The following is a 13949-nucleotide window of genomic DNA, read 5'->3' as shown; positions in this document are numbered from 1 at the left end:
AAATTCAAAATATATGCTATTTTGACAGCAAACGTCTGGTTGAATCGTTTTTGTTTTGTTTTGGACATAATTGATCAACAATTTTCGTGTTTTTGTTTTTTTTTAAATAAAATCAAATATTTTGAATCATTAAAATTGTTAAATAAATTGAATAAAAGATGTCTGATGATGATAATAATAATCAACAACAACAACAGAATCAGCCAATTGAAAAGTCCAAAGCTGAATTGGATAATGACATTCAGAATAATTTGCAAAACAATGACGAAGAATTTAGTGAATTTCGACAGATGATTTGTTCAATCATTCCTCCATTACAACCTGAATTTCATAAAGGTCAAGCTGGTCGTATTGGATTAATTGGTGGTTCACGAGAATATACTGGTGCACCATATTTTTCTGCAATAAGCGCTATGAAAACCGGTGCTGATTTATCATATATTTTTTGTAGTTCAGATTCAGCATCGGTAATCAAATCATATAGTCCAGAATTGATTGTATATCCAGTTTTGGATCAACCAAATTTTCTTGATGATTTTAATGCAATTTTACCGAAATTACATGTACTTGTTATTGGTCCAGGACTAGGCCGTAATGATCAAATATTGTCAAACATTGGTACGGTAATCGCACAGGTTAAAGAACGAAACATGCCAATCGTATTGGATGCTGATGCCTTATATTTCATATCAAAATGTCCGGAAATTGTTCGTAGCTATACATCGGCAATATTGACGCCGAATGTAGCTGAATTTGATCGACTATATTCTGCAGTGTTTCGATCGGATTCAAAACTATCAAACAAAAATGTTGGTGATGATGACGCACGATCGGCTGTTGAATTATTAGCAAAAACACTTGGTCATATTACCATATTACGAAAAGGTCCAGTTGATATTATATCGAATGGTTTAATCACCTATGCATGTCGTGAACAGGGAAGTAATCGTCGTTGTGGTGGTCAAGGTGATTTACTATCCGGTGCATTAGGTACATTTACACATTGGAGTCATAAAGCATTCGAATCGAATCAAATTTCTGGTTCATCATCAATTTATCAAAATTATTCACCAACATTGTTAGCCTGTTTAGCAGCATCAATGTTAACAAGACGTTGTGCACGATTAGCATTTCAAAAACAGGCACGAAGTACAACAACCACTGATCTTATTAAAGAGATTAAAAATGCTTTTACCACATTATATCCTGTTGACTAAAATTATTATTATTAAATTATTATTTTTTTTGAAATAAAAATCATTTTTTAAAGAAAAATATCTATCTTTCATGTGATTCTATTTTATTTTGATCATTTTCTATGGTGGAAATTTTTGAAACTTTAAATTTTTCAAATTTATTTTCAAGAATTTTAGCTGTTAATTTTGTTTGTTGTTCAACAATTTCAAGTATTTCTTGATTTTGTTTTATTTGTTTTTCAAGACGATCAATTTGTAAATATAATCGATCAACTTGACAGATTAATTCTTCATGTCCAACAGTATATTGTTCCATAATATCACCAAAATCATATGGACGCATAGCACGACGAAATCTACGTCTTGCCAATAGAAATTGTAATGTAATTATAAAACGAATACAGACAATTTCCGGTGGATTTATACGTTGAACATCATTATTATTATTATTATTATTCATTGTTGAATAACGTTTTCGACGTGAAAATACGGCTGCATGTTCATGTTTACGATAATGAAAATAACGCCATGCTAATTTAATAAAACGTACAGCAGCTAAACGTCGTTGACTTATATGACGACAACGTTGTTGTTCTTGAATCTTGAAATGACCAGAATAAAAAATATGACATAAATAAAAATGAAATTAATGAAAATTAATTCGAATACCTTAAGTGCTAATCCGGTACTTAGAACACCGGCCGGTAATGCAAATTTAAAGATGAATAAAAAGAAAAAAATTGATGCTAAAACTTTACCTAAATTGGTAGCTGGTGTCATATCACCATAACCAATTGTAAATAATGAAACAATTGACCACCAAAATGTTTTTGGTAATGATGTAAAATCAGTTTGATTTTGTGTTTGTTCAGCAAGAAACATAACAAATGTAACAAATATAAGCCATACTAAACACATATAGAATGTGATTAAAAATTGATAACGTTGTTGCCATATAACTGATGTTAACATACGCCATGGTTTAAAACGTTCACCCATACGTAATATATGCAACCATTGACCAAGTCTTAAAAATAGCCAATATTTATCATTAACAGTATAAAATTTATGATCAGTATAATGACAATAAGCAATTGTTAATGTAACAAATAAAATCATTATATCAAATAAACCGGAAAATGAACGTAAAAATCTTAAACGACCATTAATTCCTTGATATTTTGGTTGACAACTTGATGACCAATAAATGGCAACCGATTCACCAATAACAAACATACAGATTAATGAATCGAATATGATTGAAATTGGACGAATTGATTCAGTTAATTCTGTTCATTCGTTTTTTTAAAAAAGAAAAAAAATAAATTATAAACAAATCAATAACAATGTTGAGAATTTACATCACATACCTGGAATAGTTGCAACTGCAAAACAAAGTAATGAAATAATAATTAAAATAATCAATGAAACATGATACATAATTGCATGAAAATTATTTGGCCTTCGAAGAAAATTATAAACTATAATACGTTTTGGCATATATGGTATTAATAATGGTCGATGATCATGATTATGATGATTACTACGGTGATGATGATTAGTTTTAGGCATCGAGGTTTTTTTTGTTGGCAAAGAATTTGCTGCATAATTTTCAACATCTTTAACCTGTTCATCATTATCATCATCATTGATCATTTTCGATGGATCCAATTTTCCATTCATTGATTGTAAATTTTTGAATGATAATATTTTTACTTTTAGAAATTTTTTTCGTAAAATGGAAATAAACATTATGATTTTAGAAAAAGAAGAAAAGATTTTCAAAGACCAACAAAAGAAAAAAAAATGAAAATAATCAAATGAAAAGTATGAAGTCCAACCCGATTAATGATGATAATGATGACAACAATAAATAATAATAGTAGTAGTCATTGACAAGACTTTATATTTTATTTTATTTTATTTTCTTTTTTTAAAAAAAAGATGATTACAAAAGTAAGATAATTGTAATAAAAATTATTGGTTATTATCATAAAATTTTTGTTTTTTTTTAAATCTATTTTAAGATCGATAGGATTTATGGAGAGATAAAATTTTGAAATGGTAAAAAATTGAATTTCCATCATTCATAGAATCGTTTCATAGAATCGATTGTTATCGATTGTAATTGAATTCGAATCGAATTTTAAAGTTGTTGTTGCTGCTGAGAGAATGGATTCGATTCGAATAGAATTTTGTTTCGTTTTTTTGGATTGTTTCAACAACAAAAGAAAATATTATTCGAAAAACTTCAATATAAATGTTGATCAATATTTCGTTGGAATCGAAAAAATTAGTAACTGTGAATTGTGTTTGAAAATAAAGTGTTTGACGAAACGAACAACAAATTTGAAAAACAAATCGAAACAAACATTATCATCATCATTATCATCATCAACAACAACAACAACAAAAGAAAATGTTAGAAGCAAAAGAATCCAAAACAAAATCACGACCAAAATCACCAAAAGCATCACATCGTGGTTGTTTACAAGATTATTATTATAGATTAAAAAGTAAATTTGATCAATATATATTTCAACTACGAATGAATCCAACTGCAAAACCAATATTTCGTGAATTCATTATCTACTACAAGATGGCGACAATATTCATTCGACCGATGGGTGTTTTTACCGGTACAATGGCTAATGAATTTCGTTCAATTATACCATATAATCGTATTCGACGATCAACCGGTGAAATCGGTTGGTTACCATTTTTAATTGATGATGCATATATGATGGCTGATCGTAGTTATCTATTGCAAACAATCGATAAATCAAATCAAGTTTCAGCATTAATTATACCGAAAAATTCGGGTGAAGTTACTGTATTAGGTGAAACATATTATGGATTTCGTTTCGATGCAAAAACAATGGCCGAAGGTGTTTTTCAAAATCATTTAGAAGTTAAAGGTAATATATCACTTGGTCAATATTCGGATAAATTTGGTTGGGAAATAAAAGAAAAACGTTTACGTTCTGATTGTATTGTTGAAGTATTATGTGGTACATTATCGGTTATAATTTGTGATTATCGTTGGATTGCAATGATACCGGATCTTGATTGTCGAATATCGATGAAATTTTTGTTTACAAGTAAAACATCAACAAATGATATACGTGGTATGAAAGAAGTTCAAGTTTCCGGTTTAGATCTACTTGAACAACATGCTTCGGTTATGAAAAAAGACCGTATAACATCAAAACGATCTGCCGATAAAAGTAAAAGTAAAACAACAATGACTATAACAAAATCTAAAAGTTCAACAAAATCATTAAAAACATCAATATCGCCTGGTAAATCAAAAAAATCCAAAACATCATTATCGTCTGGTAAAACAAGAAAATCAAAAATATCATTATCGTCTGGTAAAACAAGAAAATCAAAAATAACATATTCGTCTAGTAAAAAAAGGAAATCAAAATCATCATTATCGCCCATTAAAAGTAAAAGTAAACGAAAAACTCATAGAATTTCACCAAAAACACATCCAAAACAATCGAAAAAACAAATTGAAGAGTTAGCAAAACAAATCGAACAATCAATAAAACAAAATGAAAAACAAATAAAACTAACCGAACAACAAACAAAACAAATCGAACTTCTAAAAGATCGTATTCGTGAATTGTATGAACAAAAACGTCAACAAAAACAACATCAAAAACAAACCGATGATCAAATTCAACCGATACCTGGTCCAATTAATGTTCATCCGAAAAAAACAACCAAAGTTACTTCACCAATCAAACTGCCCGAAAAGAAACCAAAATCATTTAAAGTAATGATTGAAAGAACAAGTCCAAAAACTAAATCATCTAAATTATCATCTCCTGATATTATTACGATTAAAATTATTCCAGAAAAAATGGGCGAAAAATCAAAACAAGATGATGATACAATACAATTAGTTATATCGCGTAAATCTCAACCAATCTCGGAAACAAAATCAACAAAACCATCATCATTAAAAACTTCTATAATTAAAAGTAAACAATCAACAGATCCGATAGAATTACCAGGAAAATTAAATGATTTTAAGATAGAAGTAAAAACAACCGTAGAATTGATGAAAGATGGAAAACCAATAGAAATTATCGATACTACTAATGTTACAAAAGAACCGGATCCTAAAATCACTGCTGATGGTATTGTTACTGATGGTATTGTTACTGTTGATGATGGTAAACAAGAACATTCACATTCTATATCTCAATTAAATGAACCATTGTTGACTATACATATGAAAAAACAAGAATTTCATACTTTGTCATCATCGGCAACGGATAGTGGAGGAAAATTATCGCCATCGCCAACAACAACAGCAACAACAACAGAAACCGAATCATCTTCAACACCGACAACAACAGAAACCGAACCATCTTCAATGAAAACAGCAATAGAACCAACGGTATCACCATCAAAAAGAAAGAAAAGATCAACATCATCAAAATCGTCGAAACGTAAAAGCCAAAAATCCAAATCCAAATTATCATTGATGAAAATCAAAACAGATGTAAAATCAAAATCTGCATTGATGAAGGACAAGTTGGATGAAAAACCAAAATTGATGAAAGAAAAATCGAAATCAAGATCATCGAAGAAAAGTAAAAAATCTAAATCTAAATTATCATTGTTGAAAGTAAAATCGAGATCAAGATCATCGAAGAAAAGTAAAAAATTGAAATCTAAATCTAAATTGTCATTGTTGAAAGTAAAGTTGGATGGAAAACCTAAATCTTTAAAGATGGGAGCTAAAATTGAAAAGTCTAAATCAATATCGAAGAAAGGCAAAATGGAATTAAAACCAAAATCGACATTACTGAAAGTAAAATCGAAATCAAGATCAAAGAAAAGTAAAAAATCGAAATCCAAATTATCGTTGTTAAAAGTTAAGTTGGATGAGAAACCAAAATCGTCAATAATGAAAGAAAAATCGAAATCAAGATCGAAGAAAAGTAAAAAATCTTTATCAAAATTATCGTTGTTAAAAGTCAAGTTTGATGAAAAACCGAAATCGTCAATAATGAAAGAAAAATCGAAATCAAGATCGAAGAAAAGTAAAAAATCTAAATCAAAATTATCATTGACCAAAGTCAAGTTGGATGAAAAACCGAAATCATCATTGATGAAAGGTAAGTTGGATGAAAAACCAAAATCGTCAATAATGAAACAAAAATCGAAATCAAGATCGAAGAAAAGTAAAAAATCGAAATCGAAATTATCATTGACGAAAATAAAGTTGGATGAAAAACCGAAATCGTCAATAATGAAAGAAAAATCGAGATCAAGATCGAAGAAAAGTAAAAAATTAAAATCTAAATCATCATTGACCAAAGTTAAGTTGGATGAAAAACCGAAATCATCATTGATGAAAAGTAAAATGGAAGTAAAACCAAAATCGTCATTAATGAAAGTGAAATCGCGATCAAAATCGAAGAAAAGCAAAAAATCAAAATCAAAATTATCATTGACGAAATTTAAAGTAGAAAAATCAAAATCAAAATCAAAGAAAAGTAAAAGAAAAACGGGTGGTAAAACAACGATTGAAATGGAATTGAAATTAAAAGTGCCAACAAAAACACCGAAAACAAGATCACGACGATCATCAAAAAAAACAATTAGTTTATTGAAACCTAAAACATCAAAAGCAACAATTACAGTGATGAAAAAAACTCATACAATAAAAAAACAAGTTGTACGACGAAAATCATTATCACCAAAACCTGTTGATATTTTAAAAAAACGACCTTCTGCTAGTCGTTTGAAATTGGAGAAAAGTAAATTTGAAGTAATAAAACGCTCACCATCATCATCATCATCACAATCATTACAAACTAAATCAATACCAACAGCGAAAACAACAAAATCAAAATCATCAAAATCGAAAAAGAAAAAAATAACACCACCAATATCGCCATCATTACAAAAGGTTAAGGTAATTATTCCGGGAAAGGTATCACCATCAACAAAAAGTCGCAGTAAAAAAAACAAATTATCACCAACACCCAGAAGTGGTAAAAAAGGGAAACCATCTCCATCAATTAAAAGTTTTAGTAAAAAAGCAAAATTAGCTTCATCAATTAAGAGTATAAGTAAAAAATTGAAACATTCACCAAGAAAAGCTTCAAAACAAGATTTGAAATCAGCATCATCAATATTGATGGTACAAAAAATCAAGGTACATTTACCAAGTAAAGTAGCAATAAAATTATCACCATCCGCAAGTAAAAGTAAAAAAAATCTTAAATCACCATTTTCCAAACAACAACGTAAAACAATAAAACAAAATGAATTTATGATGAAAAATTCTCCAGCAACAAAAACAACGGCAACAATACCAAGAACATCACCAAGACGTACATCATCAAAATCGAAAAAAAATAAACGTCAAACAACAATGAATAAAAAAACCGGAAAACAAAAAACAATAACAGGTACTAATGATAGTATTGATGGTTTAATCAAAACAAAAGCAATGTCTAAAAAAAAGAATGATGGTAATACTAGTAAAAAGAAAAAATGATAAATTCTTTTTTTTAATTCATGAAAATTCATTCAATTTTTGCAAAACGAAATCAAAAATAAAAACAAAAAAAAAAAAAAAAATGACTAGCGTCCATCCCGAATTGGAATCCCCAAATGTTCTTCTGTATATTGAATGGGATAGGATTGAGAAAAATAAAATTATTAAGGCACATCATTGGTGAATAATTTTTTGAAATTGAAACAAAAATAGATAAATTAAATGTGTGATGTAACAAATATTTACAAATAAGAATAATTAAATTCGATTAGATTAAATTAAATTTCTTCATCATCATCATCGTCATCATAATCATCATCATCATTATCGATTTGTAATGATGATGGTGATTGATTATATTTATATGTTTTAAATTGAAGATTTCTTCTTGATGTTTTTGCTTGTTTGTTGGTGTGTGATTGTTGTTGATTTTGATTGATCATTAATGATGAATTGATGTCGGTAAAATTCTGATCATCTTCGTCGTCGTCATCATCGTGGTCATCACCTTCATTATTCATAATATGTTTGACCAATGAAATTGGATTAATCTGTTCATCAAGATTTATCCATGATGAAGAATGTTGATGTTGTTGTTGAATAATATTTTCCATTAACGGTGATGATGATGATGATGATGGTGGTGGTTGATGATTTATTGATTTTGATGATACTATATTACGATTTGATGATGATGATGATGATGATTTTGTACGATTATGTTGACTAGTTGATTCTGGATGTTCTTTTTTCTTATGTTTATATAATGCAAATTCATTTTCACATGGAAATGAACAAATTTGACAATGAAAATTTTGTGGTTTATGTTGCCAAATATGACGAATCATTGATGCTTGTGATTTTGTTGCATATGTTTGTCCATCAAAACATTTTAAACAAACATATTGATGACCAGGTGAACCATCAGGCATACGTTCACGACGAAAATAACCGGGAAATTTTTTCAATGAATAAAGACCATTCTTATCACGACTATTATTACCGTTATTATTTTGATGTTGTTGTTGTTGTTGTTCAGAATTTAAATCATCTGGAATTGATTCATTTGATTCAATTTCCATATTAATATTATTATTATTATTATCATATAATTCTTCTTCATCCGGTTGTTGTTGTTGTTGATTTTCAATTTGTTGTTCTTTTTGTTGTTGTTGTGATGATAATTTTTGCATTGGTAATATCATTGTTGTTGACGATTGTTGTTGTTGTGAATGATATTTTTTCATATGTTTTTTTATTGATTGTCTACAACGTACAATATATGATTGACATATTCGACAACGAAATTCATTTGAACCATCTGGATTTTTTATTCTATCAAACATTGTTAAATTGGATGTTTGTGTTGATAATGTTTGTTGATCATATCTATGTTGCTGTTGTTGTTGTTGTTGTTGCTGCTGAGATTTTAATAATTCTTCAATAACCGATTGATTCATACCATTCAAAAGTGTTTGCGATTGTTGTTGTTGTTGTAAGAATAATTGTTGCTGTTGTTGTGATTGTATAAACATCAAGAATTGTTCAAATTGTTCTTTAAAATTCATTGAATTCATTATTGAATCCTGTTGTTGCTGTTGTAAAACATTCATCGAATTATCATTGTTCGATGATGATGATATAGATGATATTGGTTGTTGAACAATTGTTTGTGGCAAATATGATGATGATGATGATGATGAAATTGCAGCAGGAACTGATGATAAATTGGATATTGATGATGTTTGTTGCTGTTGTTGCATTGGAGCAATAACCGGAATCGGTGATGATGTTATCATCGATGATGATGATGATGATGTTTGTTGATGTATATTTTTACGATGTTTATATAATGCAACTTCACTATCAAAAATTTGATCACAATTATCGCATGTAAAATTTTTATATCCATTCTCTATCCATAGATGTCGTACAAGTGTTATCTGTGATGGTGCACGTAATTCACAATGATTACAAATAAATTCAACAACATTTAATTCATTACGTTCTTTACGAAATTGTCCTTGAAAATTTTTTAAACTATAAAGACCATTCGATGGTTGTTGTTGATTTATTATTGATGGTGGTGATTTTATCTGTTGCTGATGATTATTATCATTAGAATCATCATTATTATTATTAGTAGCCATAATATTGTTTTGTTTATTATTATTATTATTATTATCAATGGTCAATTCATTTTCACTATTATAATCATCATCATCATCATCATCATCATCATCTACATTTGTTAATTGAATCATTGATGATGTTTGTTGTAAATGTTCAATAATTTGATTTTGTCCATTTATTGAATGATTATCATCAATATCTTCATCAATATCATCATCATCAATATCAACATCAACATCGATATCATCATCATCATCATCATCATCAATATCATCTTCAATATCATCAAAATCTTCAATAGGAAAATCTTCGAATGAATCTTCATTCATTGTTGTTGTTGTTGTTGTTGTAGTTGTTGATGGTGATAATGATAATGGTAATTTTTTTTGTTGTTGTTCGCATGGTTTTGATTGAATAATTTGTCTTCGTTCAGGATCATATGATTGATTATCAAATTCATTTAATTGTACTTCAACATTTGCTGCCAATGGTGATGTTGATAATTGATCATTCGAATCATTTGAATCATCATAATAAATTATTGATTTTCGATCATCAATATTGTTATTATTCTGATGATTTTTTGTTGTTGTTGTTGAATATTCTTGTTGTTGTTGTTGTTGTTGAATATTATTATAATTATTATTATTTGATTGATTTGAATTGTTGTTGTTGTTGTTGTTATTATTATTTGATGCTGAAAAAGGACAAATATGTTGATTATGTACATGTCTTCTTATACTACCAGAATTATGTGTATGAAATTTACATTGACCAAATTGACATTGATAAACAAAAATATCATTATCTAATTGTCTTGAAAAATAATGTCTTATATTACGATCACCACATAAATTTTTTGGATCTTTCATTCGTTGATTATCGATACCAAAACCACAATTATGATTTTTTTTATGTTGTACTAATGATTCCGGTCGTTTAAACATTTTTCCACAACCAAATATATTACATTGTAATTTTTTTATACCAATATGTTTTAAATAAATATGTCTTGATATATGTTGTGAATAATTCCATGTTGAAAATTGACAATTATTCCATAAACATATATATTTTTTTTTACCATCAATTATTTGTTTATCAAAATATTGTTTTACTTTATTGATTGGATAAAGGCCACGATAAATTGAAATATCATCATTTGTTGTTGTTGTTGTTGGTGTTTCAATTGATTGATCTGCCACCTGTTGTTGTTGTCGTTGTCGTTGTTGTTGTTGTTGATCCATATTCATGGTCAACAAACAATTATTATTATTATTTGTAACAGAATTTTGTTGAAAAAAATTATTTGTAATCGATTGTATAACGGCCATATTTTTCGATAAAATTTCATCAGATATTCGTAATTGTTTTGTACATGAATCATTTTCATTCGAAATATTAAGATTCTGTTGTCGTAGATTGTCCATAATATGTTCAATATTTTTTGATTTACGTTTTGAAGCCATATCTTGTTATTTTATCATTGAAAATGTACAAAAACACACAAAATCAAATTGTTCGAATAGACCAAGATGATGAAAAGATTCAGTAAAAAAAATTCAACTTGAAAAAGACCAAAACAATAATTCTCAAAAAAATGATGTAACTTTTTGAACAACGAACAAACGAAGAAAAAAAATTGAATGTTCTCACGGTGTGTGTGTGTGTCTTGATGAAAAGGCGGACAATTTTTCTTTTTTTCATTCATCCATCGAAAATGAAAATGATCAATTCAATTTACTTTTATAGCAATTTTTTTTGTTGTTCTATAAACGAATTTAAAAAAAAAAAAATGATACGCAGATCTACAATGAGATACACAGAAAGAGTAGAAATAGACATAGCAAAATAGATAAGGTGAAAAAAAATGAAAGTGTTAATAAATTAAAAAAAAATTATCAATTGGCTGCTGCTGCTGCAAAATACATACACGCATAAGCCACGCCTATTTTAGGGATGTAAACATATATTCGGTACTTGTAAATTCAGCGTGTGTATACATACATACCATACATGAATTATATAGAAGATTTCATCATCTATTTCAATTGTTTGAAGGGATTGTTTGATTGGATTTTCTTTTCGATTCCATTGATTGATTGGATGATGGTGGTGCGTGGTTAATGATAAGGATGATGATGATGATGATGATCAAAATTTCGACAAAACAAAAATGAGGATTAAAATTGATTCAATTTTGAAAATTTGAAACAAACAAACAAACAAAAAAAAAGAAAGGTGTGCATCAAGCGTCCGGAAAAAAAAATTTATCTGGATTTGCTTGATTTGATGCAATAATTTCAATCTTTTCTTTTCTTTTGTGTGTGTGTGTGTGTTATTTTTCTTGATTATCATCATGGTAACCTGCTACCACCACCAAAAATCATCGATGATTATGATGGTAATGTTCGACAATCTCAACAACAAACAAAAAAAACAAGCTATTTTGGATGTATATGACAACAAAATAAGATATGTACAAGAGAGAGAGAGAGAGAGAGAGAGAGAGAGAGAGAGAGAGAGAGAGAGAGAGAGAGAGAGAGAGAGAGAGAGAGTCGATGATGATGATGATTTTCAATTATGCGTATTTTTTTCAATGAATCAAGGAGGGAGAGAATTTTTTTTTTTTTTGGTTTCTTTGTTTCAGGTAAAAAAACCTGTCATCATTTTTTCTTGGTTGTCAAAGAGATGATTTTATTTGGTATAAAAGAAATTTCTTGAGAATTTTCATCCCCGTTCTTTGCCCAACACGTCGTTCTTTCGTTACCACTTTTTAATGTTCGATAAATGATCTAAATCATCATCATCATCATCATCATCGTCAATATGCAATTTTCAAAAGAATTTCTGATAGACAACAACAACAATTAAAAAAACATCTCAATGTCATTATAGAGAAAAACAGGAGGATATTGATTAGCATTTGGATTCGAATCATAAAAAAAATTTTTTTTTGCTCGAACAATCGATACAATCGATATTATGATGAATTTTTTGATTCCGGATGAAAAATATTTTTCAAAAATAAATAAAATGATTATTTGATCCATGGTAACAATTATCATCATGTTTTTTTTTCTTCTTCAAAAAAACTGAATATTTGATTCGAACATTCACTTTTTATTTTCAATCCAAACTTTGAATGGATAAAGCTTTGGGTATCACAATCAACAACATTGGTAAACATCCGCAAAACATTTTACAAACACAAACACACAAGTTAAGGTCGATACCATCAAAGTTATTTTATTTTATTTTTACTATATTTACTTATGATTTGATTATGATTCATAACATTGATGTTGTTGATGTTGTTTTAGATAAGCATTTATTATTATTTTAAAATATGTAATTTACATGTGTTTTTTTTTGGTCTCTGATAATAAGGAATATAGAGGGAAAAAACATTCATTTGAATTCAAATTCTGGTCATTTTTTGAAATTTTTCAAAAAAGAGTTTCAATTTTTGTTGTTTGTTGAAACGTTTCAACAATAACAAAAATTCATTTCATTTATGAGCAGTTCTTTTTTTTGGTTCGAATTTTTTTCGTTTGTTCCTTCATAAATGACGTTTCCGTTTTTGGTAAACATTCGAATTCGATTTGATTATTTAACGAAAGGTGAAATGAAATGATTGGATTTTCGAAAATCCAAAAAGAAAGTATGGTTACCATTGGTTATTATCATCATAATCATTATCATTATGATTTTGAGAACATGAAGAGAGAGAGAGGGAGAAAATTAAAAGAAATCAACAATAGTCATCATCATCATCATCATTTTTTTCGTTTTTTGTTTCATGAATCCGAATGGCTATGACTTCCGTATAATGTTGATATTTACAGATTACATCAATAAGGAAAGAAAATGAAACTTTCGAAGAAAAAAGTTTCGAAACCAAATGTTCTCAAATCTCATAAATGAAACTTTCTTTATGTATACATAGTGATACTCGAATTCAATGAACTCTCATTTTTTTTTGGGTAAATATTGTTTGTTAATTCATACCGAAAAGTCATAAGTGAAACGAAACAGCAACAACAACGAAAAAATGAAATCATGTTGAGCAAATATGAAATGAAAAAAAA

General features: G+C 28.2%; 4 protein-coding genes across 6 annotated transcripts; 2 read left to right on the top strand and 2 right to left on the bottom strand.

The window, feature by feature from the left end:
* Positions 1–65: 65 nt before the first annotated feature.
* Positions 66–1275, top strand: Naxd (NAD(P)HX dehydratase). The gene has a single exon (XM_027349250.2). The coding sequence runs from the start codon at positions 159–161 to the stop codon at positions 1215–1217; it is 1059 nt and encodes a 352-aa protein (XP_027205051.2). The 5' UTR covers positions 66–158; the 3' UTR covers positions 1218–1275.
* Positions 1226–3247, bottom strand: LOC113798663 (potassium voltage-gated channel subfamily KQT member 1-like). Of its 2 annotated transcripts, XM_075819586.1 has the most exons (4): positions 2567–3247; positions 2171–2485; positions 1866–2104; positions 1226–1797 (listed from the first exon to the last, which is right to left on the bottom strand). In XM_075819586.1, exons 1-4 carry the CDS (start codon positions 2946–2948, stop codon positions 1279–1281), a joined length of 1455 nt encoding a protein of 484 aa, XP_075675701.1. In that variant the 5' UTR covers positions 2949–3247; the 3' UTR covers positions 1226–1278. The 2 variants fall into 2 exon arrangements, with proteins under 2 accessions (XP_075675701.1, XP_075675700.1); XM_075819585.1 differs by having other exon boundaries at positions 1228–1797; positions 1866–2485.
* A 219-nt stretch (positions 3248–3466) lies between these two features.
* LOC113798661 (uncharacterized) lies at positions 3467–7808 on the top strand. The gene has a single exon (XM_075819580.1). The coding sequence runs from the start codon at positions 3616–3618 to the stop codon at positions 7723–7725; it is 4110 nt and encodes a 1369-aa protein (XP_075675695.1). The 5' UTR covers positions 3467–3615; the 3' UTR covers positions 7726–7808.
* On the bottom strand, positions 7710–12308 carry LOC113798687 (uncharacterized). Of its 2 annotated transcripts, none has more exons than XM_075819581.1 (2): positions 11870–12308; positions 7710–11666 (listed from the first exon to the last, which is right to left on the bottom strand). In XM_075819581.1, exon 2 carries the CDS (start codon positions 11325–11327, stop codon positions 8004–8006), a length of 3324 nt encoding a protein of 1107 aa, XP_075675696.1. In that variant the 5' UTR covers positions 11328–11666; positions 11870–12308; the 3' UTR covers positions 7710–8003. The 2 variants fall into 2 exon arrangements, with proteins under 2 accessions (XP_075675696.1, XP_075675697.1); XM_075819582.1 differs by having other exon boundaries at positions 7710–11627.
* Positions 12309–13949: the final 1641 nt, after the last annotated feature.

This window comes from Dermatophagoides pteronyssinus, unplaced genomic scaffold (genome assembly GCF_027571235.1).
Source record: "Dermatophagoides pteronyssinus isolate colony J.1.1.1.1 unplaced genomic scaffold, Derpt_VIB-CSIC_2022.12 sq0004, whole genome shotgun sequence".
Lineage (NCBI taxonomy): Eukaryota > Metazoa > Arthropoda > Arachnida > Sarcoptiformes > Pyroglyphidae > Dermatophagoides > Dermatophagoides pteronyssinus.
The sequence above is the reverse complement of the archived record's forward strand: the minus strand, read 5'-3'. Positions and strand labels throughout refer to the sequence as shown.